General features: G+C 42.0%; 2 protein-coding genes and 4 non-coding genes across 6 annotated transcripts; all 6 read left to right on the forward strand.

Moving 5' to 3' along the window:
- Positions 1-9: 9 nt before the first annotated feature.
- Positions 10-1,702, forward strand: atp5if1b (ATP synthase inhibitory factor subunit 1b). The gene is made up of 3 exons (XM_056296256.1): positions 10-160; positions 876-988; positions 1,255-1,702. Exons 1-3 carry the CDS (start codon positions 92-94, stop codon positions 1,394-1,396), a joined length of 324 nt encoding a protein of 107 aa, XP_056152231.1. The 5' UTR covers positions 10-91; the 3' UTR covers positions 1,397-1,702.
- A 1,758-nt stretch (positions 1,703-3,460) lies between these two features.
- On the forward strand, positions 3,461-6,619 carry rpl13a (ribosomal protein L13a). The gene is made up of 7 exons (XM_056295624.1): positions 3,461-3,527; positions 4,166-4,238; positions 4,498-4,563; positions 4,809-4,910; positions 5,480-5,565; positions 5,787-5,846; positions 6,373-6,619. Exons 1-7 carry the CDS (start codon positions 3,507-3,509, stop codon positions 6,580-6,582), a joined length of 618 nt encoding a protein of 205 aa, XP_056151599.1. The 5' UTR covers positions 3,461-3,506; the 3' UTR covers positions 6,583-6,619.
- LOC130126932 (small nucleolar RNA Z195/SNORD33/SNORD32 family) lies at positions 4,344-4,426 on the forward strand. The gene has a single exon (XR_008811779.1). It is a non-coding gene; the product is annotated as a small nucleolar RNA Z195/SNORD33/SNORD32 family (small nucleolar RNA).
- Positions 4,627-4,709, forward strand: LOC130126931 (small nucleolar RNA Z195/SNORD33/SNORD32 family). Its single transcript, XR_008811778.1, has one exon. It is a non-coding gene; the product is annotated as a small nucleolar RNA Z195/SNORD33/SNORD32 family (small nucleolar RNA).
- LOC130126936 (small nucleolar RNA SNORD50) lies at positions 5,275-5,350 on the forward strand. The gene has a single exon (XR_008811783.1). It is a non-coding gene; the product is annotated as a small nucleolar RNA SNORD50 (small nucleolar RNA).
- LOC130126935 (small nucleolar RNA SNORD50) lies at positions 6,013-6,088 on the forward strand. The gene has a single exon (XR_008811782.1). It is a non-coding gene; the product is annotated as a small nucleolar RNA SNORD50 (small nucleolar RNA).
- Positions 6,620-23,352: the final 16,733 nt, after the last annotated feature.

Raw genomic sequence — 23,352 nt, forward strand, 5'->3', positions numbered from 1 at the left:
CTGATGAAAACATGGTATAGTCCTGTGTGGTGTATTTCTGTGGACAAGGGCAAGCGTTTATGAGTGTTGTGTTTTCCTCTCAAGGGTCAAAATGGCCCGATTCCTGAGGCCCAACGTCAGGAGTTTTCTCTGCTCACAACTGAGAATGTCATCGGACCAGGTAAAATAGTTACAGATCGTCAAGGTCATGCCACTTGATGACAATATTATCTGTGTAATTGCCGCACAGATGTGTCAATGGGAGAAGGTTGATTTATTGTCCATCGTCGTGTTTTCGTGGGCCAGGACGCTGCAACGTTAAGTTAATTCACAGCACCGTTCAGTGCAGCCGACCTTAAAGTCAATGGTACTAGTGGATTTATCGGGTTGACTCACGCGTTTCCAGCTGTTAAGTGAAACGCGAACAGTCAAGCTACGTTGTTAGCAACATAATTCAGACTAATGAATGAGTCAGGTTTCCTTGCTGTCAGCCAGTCGGTGGCGTTGTTGTCAATTTCTGGTCCGTTCCAAAGGTACCTATCTAGTGGCGCGTCCGGAATGCGTTTCCGCTTTTCTCCGCTGGACTCTGTCAAATAAAGTGATAGTTGACCTTCAGGATGGCGTCGGACTTTGAACATCTTGACTTGGAATAAAAACGTTTTATTTGTCTCTTGCTCTCTGTCACATGGCCAAGTGTCGATAACAAGGCCAGGGGAATCTTAACTCGAATTGTAAAACGGATTAAAGTTAATTTTGAAGAGGTTTTTGCTCGATGTTGTCTAAAGAACTGTCTACAGAAACTGAAATGTGTTTAGGGTTTTCGTATCAACGGGATTTAATGTGTCCCTAATCTGCATACGTTCACTCGCCTTTTGGACATGTCTTCCGTGTGACAGCTGGGTGAGCTGGGTAAAGGTGCTGGAAAAGGTGGTGGGGGCGGAGGCTCCGTCAGAGAGGCAGGTGGAGCCTTAGGAAAAAAGCAGGCTGCTGAGGAGGAAATGTACTTCAAGTATGTATTTATTTTTTTGTTTAGTGAAATTTTGCCTGCTGGTATTGATTTAAAATGTTTACTCATTTGTATTTGTTGAACCTAATTTTAGACTCTGGATTTCCTAAACCAATTTAACTTTATGGTTAAAAAATAGGCAACATAATTTTCATGGGGGGGGGGGCTTTTCTGTGTTTTGAACTCCCCATTTCATCTTCTCCCTTCTTTTGTCTTTTCTCCCTGACCCTCTTGTCTTCCCACCCTTGCCAATCTTTCTCTCTGCACAGGCGTAAGGAGCAGGAGCAGCTGGCAGCACTGAAACAGCACCACCAAGAAGAAATCGATCACCACAAGAAGGAAATTGAACGTCTGCAGCGTGAGATTGACCGTCATAAGGGAAAGATTAGGAAACTGAAGCACGACGACTGAAAAATACCTTATTGGGCAATCAGATTGTTGCATATATGCTATTTCACCCGGCCAGCTTGAGAAGTGTGAATGATTGTACTGTAAATGCTTGGACTAATGGTTTGTTGTAAAAATAGTTATTGTTGCCATTGCATGTTAATTAACAGAAGCACTCCTACTATGGATTTTACATTTTGAGTGGCTAAAGTATGTTTTACAGACAACTCATTAGGAAGAAAACATGGAGATGGAGTATGTGTTTTGCTCCTTTGTTCGCCATGACCTCATTTTTTGGCAAAAACATGAATAAATGTGTTATGTAGACTATGTGGCAGTGCAGTCTTGATTCCCTTAATAAGCTGTGTGTACACACTTTGAAAAAGAAAGTCACACTACACAAATTTTGAGAATACAAAAATATAGATACAGAATGAAGGTACAAGACTTTCTGTTAAACACCCACATTTTAAAATGTATACACATTGTCGCAAGGCAACTTTATTTATATAGCACATTTTAGACACAAGACAGGCTCAATGTGCTTCACATAAAAAAGTAAAAACAATAAAGGATTTAACAACTAATTCATAAAGACATTTAAATTAAAAGAATAAAATCAAAATGTAATGCAAGGTTTATAACTTTGCAAAAGTCAAAGTGCAAGGTTTGCAGTTTAGCAGAAACCAATGCTAGACAAAAATGTTTAATATGGATTTAAAAGTAGCCAATGTTGGAGCAAGTCTCAAAACTTCTGAAAGTTTATTCTAGCTATTTGTTGCATGGTAGCTAAAAAGACATCAAAAGATGTTCATGTTAGGGCCAACACTCCTGTCTGTGCCCTGACCAAGGCAAGGCAAATTTATCCACACAGTACATCTCCGCAACAAAGCAACTCAAAATGCCCCACACAAAAACAAAGAAGGCATCAAGAGAAGCAACAGAAGGCAACAAATATATATATAAAAAGCAAAGTCAATAGAAGAGTAAAAGTTACAGTGCAGTGCAAGATGAAAATTAAAAGCTTCGAGCCTTATTCGACAAAAGGCAGCAGCAAAGAGGAAAGTCTTCAGCCTAGATTTGAAAGAACAGAGTGTAGCAGACCTGCAGTTTTCAGGGAGTTTGTTCCAGATATGTGGTGCATAAAAACAAAGCTGCCTGTCCATGTTTAGTTTTGACTCTGGGGACAGAAAGCAGACCTGTCCCAGACGATCTGAGAGGTCTGGGTGGTTCATAGTGCAGCAGTAGGTCAGAAATGTACAAGTAAAATGCACAAGTAAAAACATAGCCAACAAAATTGAAATTTAAAAAGGTCCAAGCCCTCCGTAGTTTTCACAGCAGCAATCCTCCTGCGGTTATGTCACTTCAAATCAGTACTGAATAAGAACGATTCAAGATTCAAAGGGTTTTGTTTTTTTTGTCACAAGTATAACGAGCAGTAAAATGCTTCTTTCTTTTTTTTGCAAACTCCGAACTGTGCAACAGGAAGATCAACAATTAAATATGAATAAAAATTAAACATAAAGGTTTATGCCAAGATGATCTTAAAGTATTCTAATACAGCTACAAAACCTCTTGCACTTTTTGTACTGTAAACTTCGAATCCCGCACCGGGCAATAAAATAACCGGTTACAGTACCCTTATTTTAAAGTTTATCTTAATTGTTACATCAATAATTGATTTGCCAATTCCTTAAAACATTTGTGTATTGTGATATAAATCAATCATTGTTCCTTTTGCATACATTAATTTAAAAATTGTACCGCTGAATCTGCAATATTTCCTTTCTTCGTACAGAAATATACAATTGAGAATATCCTGTACCTTCTTCTTACACATTCACACTGAAAGTTCCCAGAGTACACCCACGTCCGTCTGCTTCTGTACGATATATTATATTATATTATATTATATTATATTATATTATATTATATTATATTATATTATATTATATTATATTATATTATATTATATTATTATAGGCCACTGCCACGTTCTTGTTGAGAGGGTTGCGATTGAGCGCATTCGTATTAAAACTCAAGACACACGAAGAAGACGCACGCATGTCGTCATGTCCGCTATATCCTTGCATTTTAGTGTGGTCGACCCCGTTCGTCTTTCTTTTCGCACGTCATGGCGGACCGGTTCAATAAGGTACGGAACTGTGGGAGACTCTCCATTTCTGCAGTTGCTAATTTAGGCGAGCAATTTTTCTTTTATATTGCTAATATGCTAAACAAAGTTGTAACCCGTCTTGATGTCGTTATATTTAAGCTTTATTTACTTTCCGAGACCATTTTTTTACGCCAACAATTCTAGGTGTACCGCAGCTAGCTTCGGAGGAGTAGACATGCCTTCATCATGGCAGCCTCCCTAGTAAACCAGCGCCGCCAGCTAGCTAATGATAGCTACAGGCCAGAATGAAGTGTAGTGTGTAACTGACCCACATGAAAAGTGATTTAATTCAACTTAAAAGTAAGAGTGAAGAAGACATTTTGCTCGAGTAGTGCTTCAATGGCCACACGTCTATCTCCAGTTAAGTTGCGCTTTGTGCTACCACGTCGTACAGCTATACCGGGCTAAAGGTTGTTGCCCATGTGCTGTCATTTACGCTTTAGCGGTACAGTAAAACCAGGTTCTTCAAATTCTAAGTGATAATTTGAAAGATGTTTCATGAGAGGACCGGTCATCATCTGAAATGTTCAGCACGGATGTTGTTTACCATGCCCGCGGATAAGTTATAAGGACCATACCAGATGGTGTAACAACCGCTGACTCCATTCTGCCGACAGGTTCTGCTGCTTGATGGCAGGGGCCATCTACTTGGGCGTCTTGCTGCCATTGTGGCTAAACAGATTCTGTTGGGTATGTATAGAAAATCCAATATTGGGGAAAAATTTAATCCAGTTAATGGCTTCGTGTTTAGTTGATTATCCCCACATACATGGGTTAAAACGTCAGTTTGCCTGATCTGTCGATGATGATTACTCAACCTACATTGCTTGAGTTTAACGACCATGAAAAAACTCACATGCACTACCATCTGAGACTGTAGGGGCGTTGCATTTCAGAAGTGATTATTATTGTACATATGCTCAAATATCAGCCCTTTTTGTCGTTTCAGGCCATAAAGTGGTGGTGGTAAGGTGTGAGGGCATCAACATCTCTGGCAACTTCTATCGCAACAAACGTAAGTAGTACATCCTGTCGCCTTCTCATTGTTTGCTGTGCCTGAAGGCTGGATTGCTTGCGTAATGTCAGTGATGCTTCAACCCAAATATATTTTGAGTTTAACGACCATGAGAATACTTTACATGCACTACCATCTGAGACATGAGCATTGTATACTTAAATCAGAATTATATCCTGTCAGTATGTCTTGAACAGTTTTAACTTGAAGTAATATGGTCTTTCGCCTTGTGTGCATCTAAACAGTGAAGTATCTGGCTTTCTTGCGCAAGAGGATGAATACCAATCCCTCTCGTGGACCATACCATTTCAGAGCTCCCAGCAGGATCTTCTGGAGAACTGTCAGAGGTGAGAATTTAACATTTCTGAATTTTTGTCTTAAAATGTGAATACTGTTGAAAGAATTGTAGGTTTACATTTAAACCACAGCTTTATATACTAACTGACTGAATAGTAAATGATTTGATGAACTAAACATTTATACCATCCTTTGCAGACTTTAATTGAGGCTGTTTGGATTACACTCTCCTGAACTGCATTGAGAAATAAAAGAGCTTTGCCTTTATATAGTTTTTGGTTGAGTTATTTTTAAGACTCTTTGAGTAAATGAGGCCGGTCTAGTAGTGCTTGCCTTTGTTTGAATGAGTTGATATTAAGTGTAAGATCCTGTGTTTAGATGGTGTTTCATATGACCATGCACAAGTTCCTTGCTTGACAATGATGAGCTCTTTATCCCGAAGCTGATCACTATTGATGAGAAAATCTTTTTCGGATCTGACTGCTGAGTTGAGTTGGGGAAACATTGTGCTGGAGCCCATATATATTCTTGATGTGTTACTCTTATACTGTTGTGTCTGCTTTGAAATTATAAGCATGTTGTCTTCATAGTTAGTATTATAACCTTGTCTGTCATTCAGGCATGCTCCCTCACAAAACCAAGAGAGGACAGGCTGCCCTGGAGAGGTTGAAGGTGTTTGATGGCATCCCTCCACCCTATGACAAGGTGAATTACCTCTCAACTAAATAAGACAAAGGGCCATTTTAATAAAGGATACATTCCTTCCCTCCAAATGATTCTATAATCACGTGCTGTCAGTGATGTGACCATATCTGCCTTGTTTGAGCATTGACTTTGAAAATTAATCGTATCTGAGACATGCCTTACTTTTTATGGACACACTTGTGGTTTTCCTCGTTATCTGAATGTTCATTTCTCTGTAACAGAGGAAGCGTATGGTTGTCCCTGCCGCCCTCAAGATTGTGCGTCTGAAGCCCAGTCGCAAGGTCAGTTCATAGGAAATGATTTTGTAAATTCAGTCTTTCCTTTGAATTTAAGATTTCATGTGGAAAACTGAAGCTGGCTTTTACATACGATGTACAGACATGGATAAACTTTGAGCCCAGCTCTCAAAATGCAGCTTCTCTTGTTATTGCCACAATTGTTCTTGCTTGACAGTGATGAGCCTTTATCCCGAAACTGATCATCTATTGATGAGAAAAATTCTAACGGATCTGACTACTGAGTTGAGTCAGGAACAAGTTGTGCTACAAACTAAATATTGAAGGCCTTTACTCTATCAACACCGAATATTCCATTCTTCGTGTGCATTGTAACTACAAAGAAAGGTCTTCATTTGTCTCATAGGTTGTATTAAGTAGAAATATCCATTATAGCTACTTAAGACTTGAATTGATACATATTTGTAAAAACATTAGAAATAGCCGTTTATGCCAACGGGTCAGATTGTGAACAGTTTTGATTTGTTTTTATACTGTTAATATTCTGATCCTTAATTTACTCTCCCCGTAGTTTGCCCTCCTTGGTCGCCTGGCCCATGAGGTGGGCTGGAAGTACCAGGCTATCACAGCCACCCTAGAAGAGAAGAGGAAAGAGAAGGCTAAGCTCCGCTATACCAAGAAAAAGACCCTGGTCAAACTGACCAAGCAGGCAGAGAAGAACGTGGAGAGCAAAATTGCTAAATACACGGACGTTCTCAAACAATATGGAGTCCTTGTCTAATCTGGTTTCTTTAGGCTAATAAAGAGGAATAAATGTTTATAGTAAGATTATTGACTGTTTTATTCCTTATGCCTTGAGAATTGCAATTAATGTGAAATGGAACAGTATCATTGCGTGTGCTGGTCATTACAACAAATAGATTTACAGTGAATGAATCCTGGACAAATGGAGTGTCTGTCTGTGACTACAGACAAGCTTACATGCAGTTAAATTTTAGCACTACCTGTATCACTGTCTGAAACACCATTTACAAGTGAGAACTGAATTTTGGAAAAAAATATTTTCACTGAGGTCAGTGAGCTCTAATACCTCTCAACACAAGTCTCTCAAAGCCAGAAACCAGACTATGGTATAATGAATCTCATTGTGCCCATTTCAGAAGCTGCTCCTTAGATGGTTAAACTTCCAGTTGTGGTAACAGTCAAGTTTCTAATGTAATGTGTAAAGAACTAATCCTGGACAATCTTGGGCTTGGATACCAACGTGGGGAAAAAAAGCGGGATCACTGTCATGATTGGGAATGATGAGCAGATAATTTAATGGCATTCAAATGTTGCTCTATTATCTAAGGGCCCTATACTACTGAAGTACCCTACAAAACACCGCCAGGCTGCGGTTAATACACAACAACGCGCAAACATCGTACATAGTCTGCTTTAATTTGCCTACCACTGACGTAAAAACACTGGGTTTGCATTCATGTATGAGTCGCTGTATGAAATTCGTACGACATGGCCTACAAATGACAGCGCCACACTGATGACTACGAGAGGGCGCTGTTGGGACACGTTAAAGAGGTGTAAGGTAAAGCTCATTTAAAATGTTGCCCTGCAAATATATAATCAAAAATAAGTTAAACAATATCAAAATTATGCAAAAAAATACAAAGACAAATGACACAAAATAAAGACTAAAACAAGTACACTTCCTCATCAGCAAAAAAACGGGCTGATGAGGATCCTGAAGCAAGGCCCTGATGCTGGTAAATGAAAGACAAAGTACTGGTGTGGGAAAACCAAATGAGCCATGGACCCTATGCATGAGCCTGACCTCGAGACTATCCAACGTCTTGAAAAAATGACTGGGACTAAAATGGGTGGGCCTAGGCCTTTTTATGACAAGACACCTTATGTTAGCTGGCCTTTGACCTGCTATATCAACGAATACACGACTTTTTATTGTGAGTAAAAACTCGTAGTTTGAAGATCGCCAAATAATGAATATTTCAGGTTTCAAAACATCAAATGGTAGTGACTATGACCTAATTTTGTTCCTTAAACTGCAGCTTGGTTTCACTGAATACACTTTAGGTGGTCTTGTTTGAACATTTTATTTTTTGTCATAGGTGTAACCCGCCAGCTACACTCATATATATATATATATATATATATATACTGCATTCACATGGAAACCGGAAGACGATAAACGGCAGTTGGCAAGACGGAACGGGAAAAACCACGAACTGCGTGAAGGAACGGCAGAACGGTCTACTGCTACTACTTTTGGCTGCTCCCGCTAGGAGTCACCACAGCGGATCACCCGCCTCCTACCCTGCCACGCCAGACCGCACGCCCCCCCCCCCCAAAAGATACGCAAACCTCCACCCCTGGCCCCCTCCCCTCCTCGTCCCTCAGGACGGTAAAAAAAACAAAACTACATGGGTTGCCATGGGTTTGTTTTATTTAATTATATAGTCAATTGTATAAACGAGAGCAGCCAAAAGTAGTAGTAGTAGTAGATATGACATTAATCCGCTATCTTTTCTGTTTTGCGATGTCTGCGTCACATCCGGTTGTAAATTCCATCGCGAAGGACGGCAAAAATTAAAGTATTTTAACTTTGGATGGCAGTGCCGTCTGGCGTTGTCGGCGTGATTTGCCGGCGTTATTTGCTTTTACCGTTCTGCTTTCATCCATAATAATGACTTCCAGTTTGCCGTCTGCCTTTTACTGCATGAGCCAAAACATTATGACCGCCTGCCTAATATGCTGTTGGTCCTCGGTGCACCACAAAAATAGCGCCGACCCGCCGAGGCATGTACTCTACAAGACCCCTGGAGGTGTCCTGTGGTATATGGCACCAAAACATTAGCAGCAGATCCTTCAAGTCTTGTGAGTTGCGAGGTGGAGGCGCTGTGGATCGGTCTTGTTCATCCAGTACATCCCACAGATGCTCAACCTGATTGAGATCTGGAAAATTTTGAGGTCAGGGCAACACCTTGAACACTTCACCATGTTCCTCAAACCATTCCTGAACAATGGGCCTCATTCATCAATCGTTCGTATGCACAAATTTGTTCTTACGCACCTATGGAATCTTTTAGCCCTGAAGTTTTTCCAGAGACCAGTGTAGAACCTGGGTAACCCATGAATTTAGACACCAATTGGCTAACACATGTCTTTGCAAGCCTGGATGATTGCTCGTTGCAAGTGGTAGAAAATAGATGTTAGGGGGAAGGAATTAAAAATAACCACCAGGCTTTGCTTTGGCCGTCAGTCAAATTTAAGAGCTAAAAAATTTTTTTAAATCCATGGATGTGTAAGAACAAATAGGATGGGTTAAATACAGAGAACAAACTCGTTGTAAGAATAAAATGACAAAATAGAGTGGCTTTCTTTTCTTGGGGACCGGTATGATAGTGGAGCTTTTGAAGCAGGCTGGGACTTCACACAGATCATAGGTCAATTGAAATCGGCCAATTCAGGTGAGAGTTGGAGGAGTTTTTTTTCTGAAACCGTTGACACTTAAAATGGTACATCCATCTCAAGGTTCAGTCATTAGTCCTGTTCTCTTGATAAATTGCCCCTTTCAAAAAGTTCACTGAGGTTTTGGAAAGTCTTTATTTGCAGAAGATGGCGCCATCTGGAGGAGAGGGAAAATATTGGCCATTTGTTCTGTCAAACTCAAAAGGCCTTGGACCAGGTTGTCCAGTGATCAGATAAATTGGGATTTAGGATTTCCACATCCATCCATTATCCGAACCGCTTATCCTGCTCTTAGGGTCACGGGGATTCCAGAGCCTACCCCAGCAGTCACTGGGCGGCAGGCGGGGAGACACCCTGGACAGGCCCCCAGGCCAACACACACACACACACACACACACACACACACACACACACACACACACACACACACACACACACACCCCTAGAGGGGCAATTTAGTATGGTGGATTCACCTGACCTATGGTGGCACAGTGGTTAGTGCTGTCTCTTCACAGCAAGAAGGTTCTGGGTTCAAGCCCTGGGGTAGTCCAACCTTGGGGGTGGTCCTCTGTGTGGAGTTTGCATGTTCTGTGTGTGTTTCCTCTGGGTGCTCTGGTTTCTTCCCAAAGGATTTATACATCTGAAAATAAATTCATAATCTTTGGCTTCAAGAGGAGAATTCCTGTTTAAGTTCTTTCTATGTATGAGTGTCCTTTAGAAAGAACCAAGGTCTTCACATTTCTGGGTGTGTGGATGGATGGAAAAACTAACATGGAAAACTCATATTGATAAAATATTAAGTAATTGTGAGAAAATAAATAACATTCTCCATAGTTTAGCTGGATGTGATTGGGGGGGTTGAAAGAGACACCTTGGGAGACTCACCTCTAAGAATCCGGAGAAACAAACTGGGGCTCCAATATTGGTTTAAGATAAGCAGCCTAATAGCACTACAGCAAAATGTCTTTTGGAGGATTACTGTGAAACACATACATTATAAACAGGTTCAATCAAAGATTAACTATTATCATGATGATTACTAGGTATAGGTTTATCAGAGTTTATGCAAGCCTATTTTTAAACATTGTTTTTTTGCTTCCATTTAGGAGGAAAGCTGTATTACGGGCGTTACATAGTGTGCATTTTAACTTCTGGAGTGATTCTGAATTGCTGGTTCATCTAGAACAGATTAAGTATCATCTTTCTTGCTTAACAAGTTGTTATTAGTCTTATTCCAGCTGCTTGAGTATTATTCCTTTACTCTATAAATCTGCTGCTGGTTCCTAGTGGGATCTTATTCTAGTTGTAGCTGTCTTATTCTATTTACTTACTTGTTTTATTTACTGATTCTAGCTGGAGCTGTTTTTCACCTAGTGTGTCCTTAATTATTTCTTGTTGCCCAGCTGTTTTGACTTAGTTATCCTTTTAGCTTATAAATATACTCCTTGGTGACTTATTGTTTGCAGTTTTAATAGTATTGTGTGAGGTTTGATAGAGTTTTACATAAGTGACCAATTTCTGGGCAATAGGCCTATTATCGGTGTACCTCTTTGGCCAATTGGGTGTTAAGTGGCCAGGGTGTGGCCTGCACTCCTGGCAGACAATTAGCAATTAGTGTTCTTTAAATCACTGCTGCTACTTGGAAGCGTCAGGCAAACAAGCCAAGGGCAAACAGGTTTAGGCTGAACGAAGGCTAGAATGAACAAAGGCAAGCGCGGCTTTTTCAAGCCAAGACTTTGTCAAGCAAAGACTGCTCTTTTTAGATCCGGTCAGTCATCTGTATTTTGTGTACCTGTTGTAGACTAGGTGTTTCCTTCGCATTCCTGTCCTTTCCTCTTCCTGGGGCTGGCATAGATGTTGGGTCACTCCAAGGCGCTGTGACCCTACCATTCTCATCTATCCCACTCTCTCCACTCACGTTGAGCAAGTGGTAAAGGGAGGGCTCTGGAATTGCCAGTCTGTGGTGAAAGCTGAGTTTATCTCAGGCTATGCATCCTTGCTCTCCCTCAACTTTCTTGCTCTAACTGAGACCTGGATCATGCCAGAAAACACTACCACACCCATACCTCTGTCTGATGTGTACTCTTTTTCTCGCACTCCCAGAGCTGGGAGCCGGGGTGGTGGCACTGGTCTACTAATATCCCTGAAATGGAAATACTCTTTTGTTTCCATTCCACAATTTTTTCTGCCCTCTTTTGAATTTCATGCTGTTACTGTCTCTTATCCAGTCAAACTCACAATCGTGGTTGTGTACCGCCCACCAGGCCCCCTTGGTGAGTTTCTGGAGGAGCTTGACACACTTGTCTTGCACTTCCCTGTTAATGACTCTGCACTTATCCTTCTCGGTAACTTCAACATCCACACTAACAAGCTAGATCCTCTTCTCCCTTTCCTCTCCTCCTTTGACCTACACCTCTCACCCTCTCCTCCTACCCACAAGGCCGGCAACCAGCTGGACCTTATCTTTACTAGGCACTGTCCTATTTCCAATCACTCTGTTACTCCCTTCCAGCTCTCTGGCCACTATTTCATGTCCTACTCTCTCTCCCTCTCTTCACACCCCTCAGCCCCTTCCCCTACCCACATGGTTTCCATCCGTAGGCACCTCCGCTCTCTTTCTGCCACTGATCTTTCTTTCTCTGTTACCTCTATCCTTCCTACACCTGAACCGTTCTCTCTCCTACCCCCTGACACTGCTACTGATCTTCTCTCTACCCTCTCCTCTTCTCTGGACAATCTCTGTCGCCTCACCTCCAGGCATGCACGCCCAACTCCACCTGCCCCTTGGCTGACCGACTCAATACGTACTGACAGACGGAGCCTGAGAGTGGCAAAGCGCAAATGGAGAAAAGGCAAACTCCCAGAGGACCTTCTCAACTTCCAATCTCTTCTTTCCACTTTCTCCTCCTCCCTTTCTGCTGCTAAGGCTGCCTTTTATCACTCTAAAATCCTATCCTCTGCCTCTAATCCTAAGAAACTATTTGAAACCTTCTCTACACTTCTTCAACCTACTTCCTCCCTTCTCCCTGATGACTTCGCCAACTTCTTTGACAAGAAGGTAAATGACATCAGATCCTCCTTTTCTCACCACCCGGTTAGTGCTGCTTGCACTATCGCACCCTCCCTCACCTCTCCACGTCCCACCCTATCCCACCTCACTCCCCTCTCCCCCGACGAGGTCCTAAACCTCATCACATCCAGTCGCCCCACCACATGGGTCCCCTCCCCTCTTCTTCAGTCTATAGCATCTGAACTCCTTCCCTTTCTAACACACTTCATCAACACCTCCCTCCAGGCAGGATGCTTTCCATCTGCCTTGAAGACTGCTAGAGTCATCCCCCTTCTCAAGAAACCATCACCTAACCCCTCTGACGTCAAAAACTACAGACTGGTTTCCCTTCTACCCTTTCTATCCAAAACTTTCGAACGTGCTGTCTTTAACCAACTTTCTTTGTACCTCCACCAGAACAACATCCTGGACCCTCCTGGACCCCAACCAATTCTGCAGTGACAGAATCGCTGCACTCTGTGAGAGCAAACTCTCGCTCCTCTGTCCTGATACCCCTGGACCTGTCAGCTGGGTTTGATAGAGTGAACCACCAGATCCTCCTCTCTACCCTCATGGGGCTGGGTGTCACAGGCTCTGCACTCTCAATGTTGGCATCCTACCTGACGGGTCGCTCCTACCAGGTGACATGGAAGGGATCTAGGTCAGAGCCTTGCAGACTGACTACAGGCGTTCCACAGGGTTCGGTTCTGGGTCCTCTCCTTTTTTCCCTGTACACGACATCCCTGGGTTCTGTTATTCGCTCGCATGACTTCCCTTACCATTGTTATGCCGATGACACCCAGCTGATCTTGTCCTTTCCTCCCTCTGACACACAAGTAGAGACACACATTGCTGCATGCTTAACTGACATCTCGGAGTGGATGGCGACACATCACCTGAAGCTCAATCTGGACAAGACAGAGCTGATGTTCCTCCCGGGGAAAGGTTGCCTGCACCGAGACCTGGCCATCACCATTGACAACACCATGGTGATGCCAGCTCGGACTGTGAAGAATCTGGGTGTGATCCTGGACGACCAACTGTCGTTTGCTGCAAACATTGCATCGGTTGCTCGCTCCTGCAGATTTCTCCACTATAACATCGGGAGGATTCGCCCATTACTCACCAACGAATTGGCACAGGTGCTCATCCAGGCTCTGGTCATCTCCCGGCTGGACTATGGCAACTCCCTCTTTGCTGGCGCCCCGGCGTCGGCCATCAGACCTCTGGAACTTGTTCAGAAAGCTGCAGCTCGTCTGGTGTTCAACTGCCCTAAGTTCTCCCACACAACTCCCCTTCTCATGTCCCTACACTGGCTCCCAGTAGCTGCTCGCATCCAGTTTAAGACTCTGGTGCTAGCCTACAGGGCAATGAAAGGAACGGCTCCTTCCTATCCTCAGGCCATGGCCAAGCCCTACATCCCCGCCCGACCACTTCACTCTGCTGCCTCGGGACGCCTGGTTGCCCTGTCGCTCAGAGGCCCCTGCTGCCGATCGACCCGGTCAAGGCTCTTTTCTGTCCTGGCCCCACAGTGATGGAATGAACTCCCCACTGATGTCAGGACAGCAGATTTGCTGCACTTCTTTCGGCGCAGGTGGAAAACTCACCTCTTCAAGAACTACTACGCTGTTACTTGTTCTTAGCACTTATTGTATTCACTCATTTAAAAAAAAAATCTCTTTCTTGCACTTTTACTTTAGCACTGGTTTTGCTCTTAGATGCTTGTTTTAGATGCACTTATGACCTCTGATGACTAGTAGTTCTCCTGATTTCCTACGTTAAATGCACTTATTGGAAGTCGCTTTGGATAAAAGCGTCGGCTAAATGACTGTAATGTAGTGACTGCTAATACCATTAAAACAAAATGGTCTGTGGTGCTGATGAGGCAAATAAAAATTTTGTTGACTTTCATGCCAGGTACACTGTGGTCAGACCAAAACAAGAGAAACCATATCCAGCAAATTTTCCGGTGTTCCACATGCGAGTACTAAAAGTCTTCAGATGGTTCAGAATGCTGCAGCTAGAATCCTAACTAAAACTAGAAAATTTTAGCATATTACACCAATTCTTGCCTCCCTTCATTGGCTTCCTCTCCATGTTAGATCAGACTTCAAGGTGCTTCTGCTGACTTATAAAATTCTAAATGGACTTGCCCCATCATACCTGGCTGATCTCCTTAAACCGTACATTCCATCTCAAGCTCTTTGCTCTCAAAATACAAGGCTGCTGTGTTTACCCAAAGATAAAAAGAAGTCAGTTGGTGGCAGGGCCTTTTCCTGTCAGGCCCCATTCTTGTGGATTAACCTGCCTGCTGCCATCAGACAATCAGCGTCTGTTAAGTCCTTTAAATCCAAACTTAAAACTCATCTTTTTGCCGTAGCCAACAATTAGTTGACTTTAAATTGAGTACTTAACTTGTACTGCATGGTGGGTTGGTTTCTGTCTCAGTGAATTTATTAAGCACTGTTCTGCCAATGAGATTACAAAGTATTGATTATTGCAACAATTCTCCCTCTCTGAATGATGTATTTTCTTGTCTCTTCTCCCGTGTATGTGAATGGTGTGATGTGAGTCTCCTCTGTGTGAATGTGTAGTCTGTCCTCCTGTCAGGTCTACATGGTGATGATGGTGGTTGTGTGGCTCGGGTCCTGGGCTGTTCTGGTGGCATCTGGACACTGCTTGGTGTCCTCATCACATTCCTCATATATCTTATAATTCCATTATAATTCTGTTTTCCTCTTTCAATGTTGTATTCTGTAAATTGTGTTTCATTCAGTACACACATCCATTGCACATCTTGGGAGAGAGATCCCTCCGCTGTTGCTCTCACTGAGGTTTCGTCCTATGTTTTTCTCCCTGTTAATTTTTTTTTTTTTTTGGGAGTTGTTCCTTATCCGATGCTAGGGTCTAAGGACAGTATGTTGTGTCGCTGTAAAGCCCCCTATGGCAAATTTGTAATTTGTGGTATTGGGCTATACAAATAAAATTGACTTGACTATTTCACAAAATTTTATTTATTTTTTATTTTATTTAATTTAACCTTTATTTAACCAGGAGGATCCCGTTGAGATTACAAACCTCTTTTTCAAGGGAGACCTGGCCAAGATGGGCAGCACAGTTACAAAATCACACAGTTGCAAAATTACACATTTGAAAACACAAACAAAAGACAAAACATTTTTTAGAAAAAAAGTAAATTACAAGCAGATTATAAAAAACAAATACATGTTGTGAAATCAGTTTCAAGTACTCTCAATTTGGATTTAAAACGGCTCAGTGAGATTAACTCTAAGTTTCCAGTCATTCTGCAACATATTCCAGGTTAAAGGTGCAGAATGAACAAAAGCCCTTTTACCCAATTCAGTGCGGGCATATGGAACAGAAAGCAACACATAGTCAAGACAATGAAAGGAGTAAGGGCCAGCACTTCTCAGTGCAATTAAGTCACAGATGTAGGAAGGCAGTAGACCAAGGATTGCCTTATATATAAAAGTATACCAATGACTGAGCCTTCGGGTGGCCAGAGCAGGCCATCCCACCTGAGCATACAACTCACAGTGATGTGTCAATGATTTGCAATTAGTAATAAATCTCATAGAAGAATGGTAGGCAGTGTCTAATGCGCGGAGAGATTGAGCAGAAGCATTCTTATATGATCTCCATAATCCAACACGGGTAAAAAGGTGGCAGCAACAAGTCGCTTTTTTACATTTAAAGAGAAACACAACTTATTTTGAAAATAAAAACCCAGTTTCAGCCTCAGCTTTTTCACAAGATTCTCCACATGTGGCTTGAAAGTGAGGGAGTCATCAATCAGGACACCCAGGTATTTGTACACATTGATCACCTCAATGGCCACAAGCTTAACTTTTGATGTCAAAGGTGGCCAAGGAAGGGACCCAATGCATAATTAAATTCAGCCCCATCTTGTTTTTGCTTTGGATTACTCATTTGATTTTGCATTTTGATACCAGCCTGACTCTCTGGGTCGAATCAGCTGGCCAGGCCAACGAGAATTCTCCTGGTGCTCCCGATTGCCATTCTGGATCAGACCAGAGGTTGGTATTTAACCACTATACCACAAACTATGGCCACCAATACAGTAAATAAAAATGAATACCAGGGAGAAAATGAAGAATACATCACGAATTTACATGTCAGTTTTCTTTGTATTGTTCCAGTTTTAGTATATGTATTGCCGAAGAAATACATATACATATAAAGTCCACTTCTCCTGTGTTGGATGTGAGAAGGGACTCCTCTTTCATTGAGAGCAGCAGTGGGTCTCTGAGCTACATTACATCTCTGCTGCTTGTGCTCTGCTGCTCAGTCAGTCCGATTCCACACACATCACTGAATCCCCTGAAGTAATTAATCAGATGCTCAAACATCTGTCTCAGAGGACAGCGGGGAAATTGAGCAACTCCACTTATGCCCAACTGTCAGATTGTGAAATTAAAAAAGTGTACAAAGAGGTTCTGAGGGATCTACTGGCTGAATTTGGGTCTGACCAATTAACACAGGTGGCCATGGAGACCGGGGAGGATGCTTTCAGTGATGCCTTGGTGAGGTTCCTGAAGATGCATCTGAAGATGGAGACACCTCCCAGGCCAGAGTCGTCAACAAAGAAACCCGGCTTACTAAATCGCTTTAGGAACTTCAGCTACAAATGAAGGAGAAGAAGCTCCAAGGCCGCCGGCAATGAAAGCGCCAGCGGTGTCACATGTGAAGAGAAGGTGCCTTCTGAAGCCCGAACTGGCAACACAGAGAGAAGTTCCTCTGCCAAGTCCTGACACATCAGGAAAATGAAGCAGGAGACCTCCACATTCAGGAGGATCATCCTTGCCATTGTTAAATCCTGCTGCTGTGTCTCATGAAGTTAAGGCGTACCAGATTTAAAAAGAAAAGAATGGGCGCTTCAGTAAACAGCAGAAAACTGCAGTCTGGCTTTGATTTAAGAATTTTATTGTCATTGTGCCAAGCACAACCAAATTGCAGCTGCATCAACCTCAAAATGGTGCATACATAAGAGATAAGAAATATAAAATATCAGCAATAAAAAGTACAGAGTCTAAACAATATAAGTGCAAAATATAAGCTGTATAAGGTATAAAATACAATACAGTTAACAATAAAATACAACTTACGAAGTGCAAAAACATCATCAGCAAAAATGCAGTAAAGGTGCAGTGGACAGATATGAAGTGGCTTAAAGTGACATGTGAGTAAATATATGCAAATGTTGGACATGCTCAGTGGTGGCAGCACATCAGTCTCGTTGGACTGAGGAGACGTCTGACTTCATTAGTGCCACAGCTTTTGGAAAGAAGCTGTTTTTCAGTCTCTTTGTGCATGTGAATATTGGTCTGAAGTGCCTGCCTGATGGGCGGTACTGAAACAGATGGTATCCAGGATGTGTAATATCTTTTACGATGTTCTTAGCCCTTTTCACACAGCAAGTATTGTGAAGATGTTCTAGTGAAGGCAGCTCAATGCCAACAATGTCCTGTGTTGTTTCCATAAAACACTGGAGGTTTTTTTTGTCAGTTTTGGTGCAGCTGCTGTACGAGGTTGTCATGCAGTTAGTTAGGATGCTCTCGATGGAGCATCTATAAATGTTCACGAGCGGCTTTTGGGTGAGGTTGGCTCTCCTTAGCCTCCTCAGAAAATAAAGGCGTTGTTGTGCCTTACTCACCACTGCTGAGGTGTTGTCATTCCAGGAGAGGTCCTCTGTGATGGTGACTCCCAGGAACCTGGGGCTGGGGACTCTCCACAGCCTCTGTGTTGATGTGGACAGGACTATGTGTGATCTTCTTGGAGGTCCTAAAGTCCAGGATAATCTCCTTGGTCTTTTTGGTGTTTAAGACCAGGTTGTTGTTATCACACCACATTGTCAGGTTCTGAACCTCCCCCCTGTATGCTGCTTGGTCGTTGTCTGACATGAGCACTATGACTGTCATATCATCCGCAAACTTAACAATAGTACACGAGTTGTGGATAGGTTGGCAGTCATGTGTGAACAGTACATAAGGGGGGGGGGGGGCTCAGCACACAACCCTGGGGGACGCCAGTGCTCAGGATGAGGGGGGAGGATGTGTGCTTGCCCAGTGTTACTGTCTGGGGGCAATTGATGAGGAAGTCCAGTATCAAATTGAACATGGAGGGAGTTACTTCTAGTTTTTGGAGTTTGCCTACCAGCTTGTTGGTATGATGGTGTTAAATGTCAATGGCTGTTTTGTAATTAGTATAGATAACAGACAGACTGCTATGAGACTGAGAACAGAGATTTTGATTAAATTTACTGTAGTATAAATGGCAGGAGGTTATTGTAATGTCGGGAATCACACTGAATAGCTGTCTTTCTGTTTTATTGTGAATGTAATGTAACAGTAATGTAACAGAAGGTAAACCCATCTAAACTCAGTGTATCCTCCGGTTTAGGCTGACATGTGTAACCCGGTTATTATGTTGGTTTCATAAAGGTTATTATTTTGGTACAGTTGTACTATATTGAAATATGATTAAAATATGTTGAAATGTTCAATGTTATTTCAAATATCTATATATGATTATATATGTTTTATTTTTCTTACTCGTTTTACGTAAGGTCAATCAAGAGTAAGGGGGAAGGGTCACGGTGAAAGGAGGGGCAAGCGGTTGTGAAGAGGAAAGAAGAAGAAGAGAGAAGGGGTGAGACGGGAGATTCAAAACTTGTGAAGAGGAGATAGTTGGAAAACGTAGCAAACGTCAGTCTTACAGTTTACAAGTTTAATCGTACATTATTCGAAGGTGTAATCTATACGTGTGATACTGGTGGATGTAAAGTGAACATCGGTTAGATGTTACTGCGTCGTTCCCCAGTTCACCGTGAGTGTCGTTAGCCAGCTAGTTAGCTAAGCTAGCTGATGTAGTAGCCTTGTTGGCTAGTTCAGTGAACATACGCAGCTATTAAAAGAAGACTCGTACGGGACCAGACACACCAGATAGCGGTTTGGGCTACCAGGGTTTGCTCAAACTTCCTCTGGCTACGTGGGATTCTCACGTGGGAACAAGTCACCAGGAGCAAGCCTTTCGTCTCGTTTTCACCCGCGCCTGGACCATTCGCTCGCACCGCCATTTCCTGTCGTTGTAGGAACATTCTGGAACTGCCATTCTCCTGAACTGAGTGAGTACCTTTGTCCGTTTAGCTCGCAAGAGTGAAGAGAACATCGGGTGGACACGTGAAGTCAGGCCTGCAACGAGGGTGGGTTTTTGAGCACCTCTTTATTAGTTTGATAGATGCCGGCTTTCGTTTAGTTAATGTTTAATGTGTTTTTGATTTGGAATATTGAAAAAGGTACCTACTTCAAGTTTGTATTTGAACTGTATTGACCCTGATATAGTGAAAGCGCACTATTTATTTATTTATTTTCTACAATAATTAAATATTTAGAGTTACAACTTTGTATTGTTTGATTATTCATCTAAAGGTTATTCATTTCATGGGAATTGGTATAATTAGGGAACCCAAACTAAGATTAATGTAAATTGGAGTATAGTGAGAGAACCTAGAGCCCTGCCCTCTGTAGTCATGGGGTAAAAGAGGGTACACATAAATCAGAATGATCTAAATTTATTTACATCATGTCATAGTATTATATCAAACTAAAGTATCAGAGACGTTAGTCTTTAAGAAAATAAGTAGAGATTAATGTTTTGTTTTGATAAAATTGGATAACTGCAGCAGCAGCAGACTGGATAAAATAGACTGAATGATCAGGGTTAAGGGACATAAAGACATCCAGCATAAGAAAAATACTAGAAACATGTTCACATTGAAAAGATCATATGACTATACAATTATATACAGGAATAAACCACAAGAACAAAACCTGCTTAGACAATAGGAAACATGTTGTGGAGGGTTTCCAACACTGCTGTGACATCAGTAGCGAGGTTAAAATTCTGCTTGTGCAACCTCTGAATTAATCATGATTTTCCACACCTGATATGATACACAATGCAATATGAAACATGATATGATATCCCACAGTAGAATTAAACTGAATTAAAAACAGATGTGTGAACCAAACTGAACTGAGTAGCATTAGCTGTATATTAAGTGGACAACGTGATACTATTCATTCTCATAATACTGTTCTGAAGCCAGTTTTTCCACATCTTTGGCCACCATGTTGTTGAGGTTTGTGCAGTCAGTAGACAGATGATAATGAGAACCAGAGTCTGTACAGTAAAGACAGAAGGTGGAGCAATACGCTCGCCCATATTCAGAATCAGAATTGGAATCCTATTTATTGCCAAGTACAAGAACTTACAAGGAATTTGTCTTGCTATGTTGGTGCCAGAGGGAAAGATTAACGGTAAATAGTAAAGATAAAAGTTAAAAAAGAATAATAAATAATTATATATAATTATATATATATATATATATATATATATATATATAAGATAAAATAAAAATAAACGGAAGCTGCAACAAGGTTCAATCACCACCTGTTCAGAGTTGAAACATGAGAGACCACAAGGCAGTCCAGACTTTGATGCCTGGCACCGGGTGGCATTTTTTTTATACCTTTATTTTACCAGGAAGTCTTATTGAAATTAAAAATCTCTTTTACAGGAGAGACCTGGCCATGGCAGTAGCCATACAAAATCACAACATAACTACAACATACAATATGATAAACAAAAAATTCACAATCAGAAAGACAGCTATTCAAACACATTGGCCTCTCAAGAAATAAAACTACATGCTTCCATCACATTATGAACCCCTTAAATTCATCAATGGATATAAATGTTTCAAATTTTAGATCTGTAATGGTTGATATGACATGGCATGTGAAGGTGAATGAGACGAAAAGGGATGCCAATGTCAGAGTTGTTGTGCTCTAGTGATTGGTCAGAGGTCGGCAGAGCTTATGGGCATTGTAGTAGATGCTGTGGAAACAAATATTATGATATGAAACACATTTTCTCAAAAATTAAGTTCAAACGTTTCCCTTTATTGGTTGTAAACTGAAAAGAAAAAAATCTATCCCCTCGTCAAAGATTATGAACCTACACAATGCAGTTTAGCTGTAATTACTGATATTGTTATCCTCAATGGGTAGCACTACTATTGAGAAAATCACAGTGGAACCTACCTATCCTGGGCCTGTATTTTTAAGCGTTTCAGAATCACACCTACAGATGGCACTGAAAGTTTGATAAGGACCAAAAATACTCCTACCTCAGAGTAAGACATGGACAAAATGGACAAAATCTTTGATAATCCCACTGCCAAAGAAAGGACACCTCCATAAATGTAACAACTACAAGACCATAAGCCTCAAAAGCCACCCAAGCAAGGGCTTGGTGAGTATCATAAATAGCAGGTTGAAGGTGAGAGACAAAGACATTTTATCTGAGGAGCAAGCTGGCTTCCAAGTTGGACGTAGGACAGTTGAACAAATGACAAACATGAGAATCTTGAGCGAGAAATACAGAGGCCGTCAGATGGAAATCCACTACGACCTTATCGACTTCAAGAAAACATTTGATAGGGTGTGGAGAGAGGTTCTGTGGATAGTTATGAAAAAGCACAAAATTGGCACAAATCTAGTGAAAATTATCGAGGCGCTCTCTAACAAGAGTATCAATGCAGTGCTATCAAGCAATGATGCACTGGAATGGTTTCAAACATTGGTGGGAGTCTGCCAAGGATGCATTCTGTCGCCATGCTATTTAAAATCTTTCTGGAGCAGATTGTGATGGAAGCATTGGAGGACTTCACTGACATCATCAAAGTTGGAGGATGAAGTATGTATAGTAAATTTCAAATGCGTGGATGACATGGACCTTGTAGCTAGATCCAGGGAGGAACATGCGGACATTACCAAAGTGTGATGGGTCCTTAGGGCAATGAACTCATCGGACAACACAAAATTCTATTTTGGGGTTTTTATTCTGAATGCTGCCTCACTTCAATAGGAGGACAGCGGTCAATAGGAAAATAGAAAGAAATAGATCACGACCGCATGAAAATAATATATACAAATGAAATACATACAAATGAAATATATACAAATGAAATACAGTAGTGGGCTTCGCCGCTCACTTGCAGCCACGTTTCAAGATGGCCTCCTCAGCGTGGCTGGCCAAGAACAGCTACAGCAAAACTGTCTACCCCGATGCAGACTGCTATGCATCTCTGTCCACCATGCTTCATCCTGTCCTCGCTCTGACTGACACTAGGCATCGCGCGTGTGACGTTATAACCCTGCGTCGAGCTTAATCTCTTAAAGGGGCAGTACAGAATTACATTTCACTGCAGGAAGAAAGATCGGTTCTTTACCAACCGGCTACACTCTCCCCTGCTGAATGTCAATGCCCTCGGTGACTTAGTCTGAGTTCCTCACTTCCTTAACTGCTTCCTGGAAGAATACCTTCCCAAGGCTTGAAATGAGCTGTGTTAACACCTCAGGACTAAGTGACATTGCGTTGCAAGTTGACCTAGGTTCATTAAATGGATTTGAGTGGATACCAGCAGTAGCTCTTTGGCTTCTTCTAGGAGCTGGGACAGGTACCCTAACCTCTGATTCGGGCCCTCTAGGATGTATTCCCACATCCACCATCTCTGGCACACCTTCTGGCTCAGGAGAGTTGAACTCCTTCTGAACAGGCACCAGAACCACTTCTGTCTCATTCCCCACGGGGTTATTATTTACTACTTTTACACCTTCAGATAGCAAGTCTGTGGGCTGTCTCAACTGGGGATAAGTTACCTGCTCAAGTACTACACCCTCTGGTTCAGCAAGCTCGGGATCAACTGGGTCAGAAACCAACTCCTTCACAGATGAAACACCAAGTGGGGAAGTCATTCGTTTGTCTTCAGACAGAGGACCAGAATTAACACAACTGCGCAAATCAACACGATTAACTCTTAGTAGGACCACCCTCTACTGGCTCCATGGTGTAGGTAGTCCCGTGCACCTCGATCACTTTATAAACAGTAGGGCCCCAAGAGTCCTGAAT

Source organism: Lampris incognitus, chromosome 16, assembly GCF_029633865.1.
Source record: "Lampris incognitus isolate fLamInc1 chromosome 16, fLamInc1.hap2, whole genome shotgun sequence".
NCBI lineage: Eukaryota > Metazoa > Chordata > Actinopteri > Lampriformes > Lampridae > Lampris > Lampris incognitus.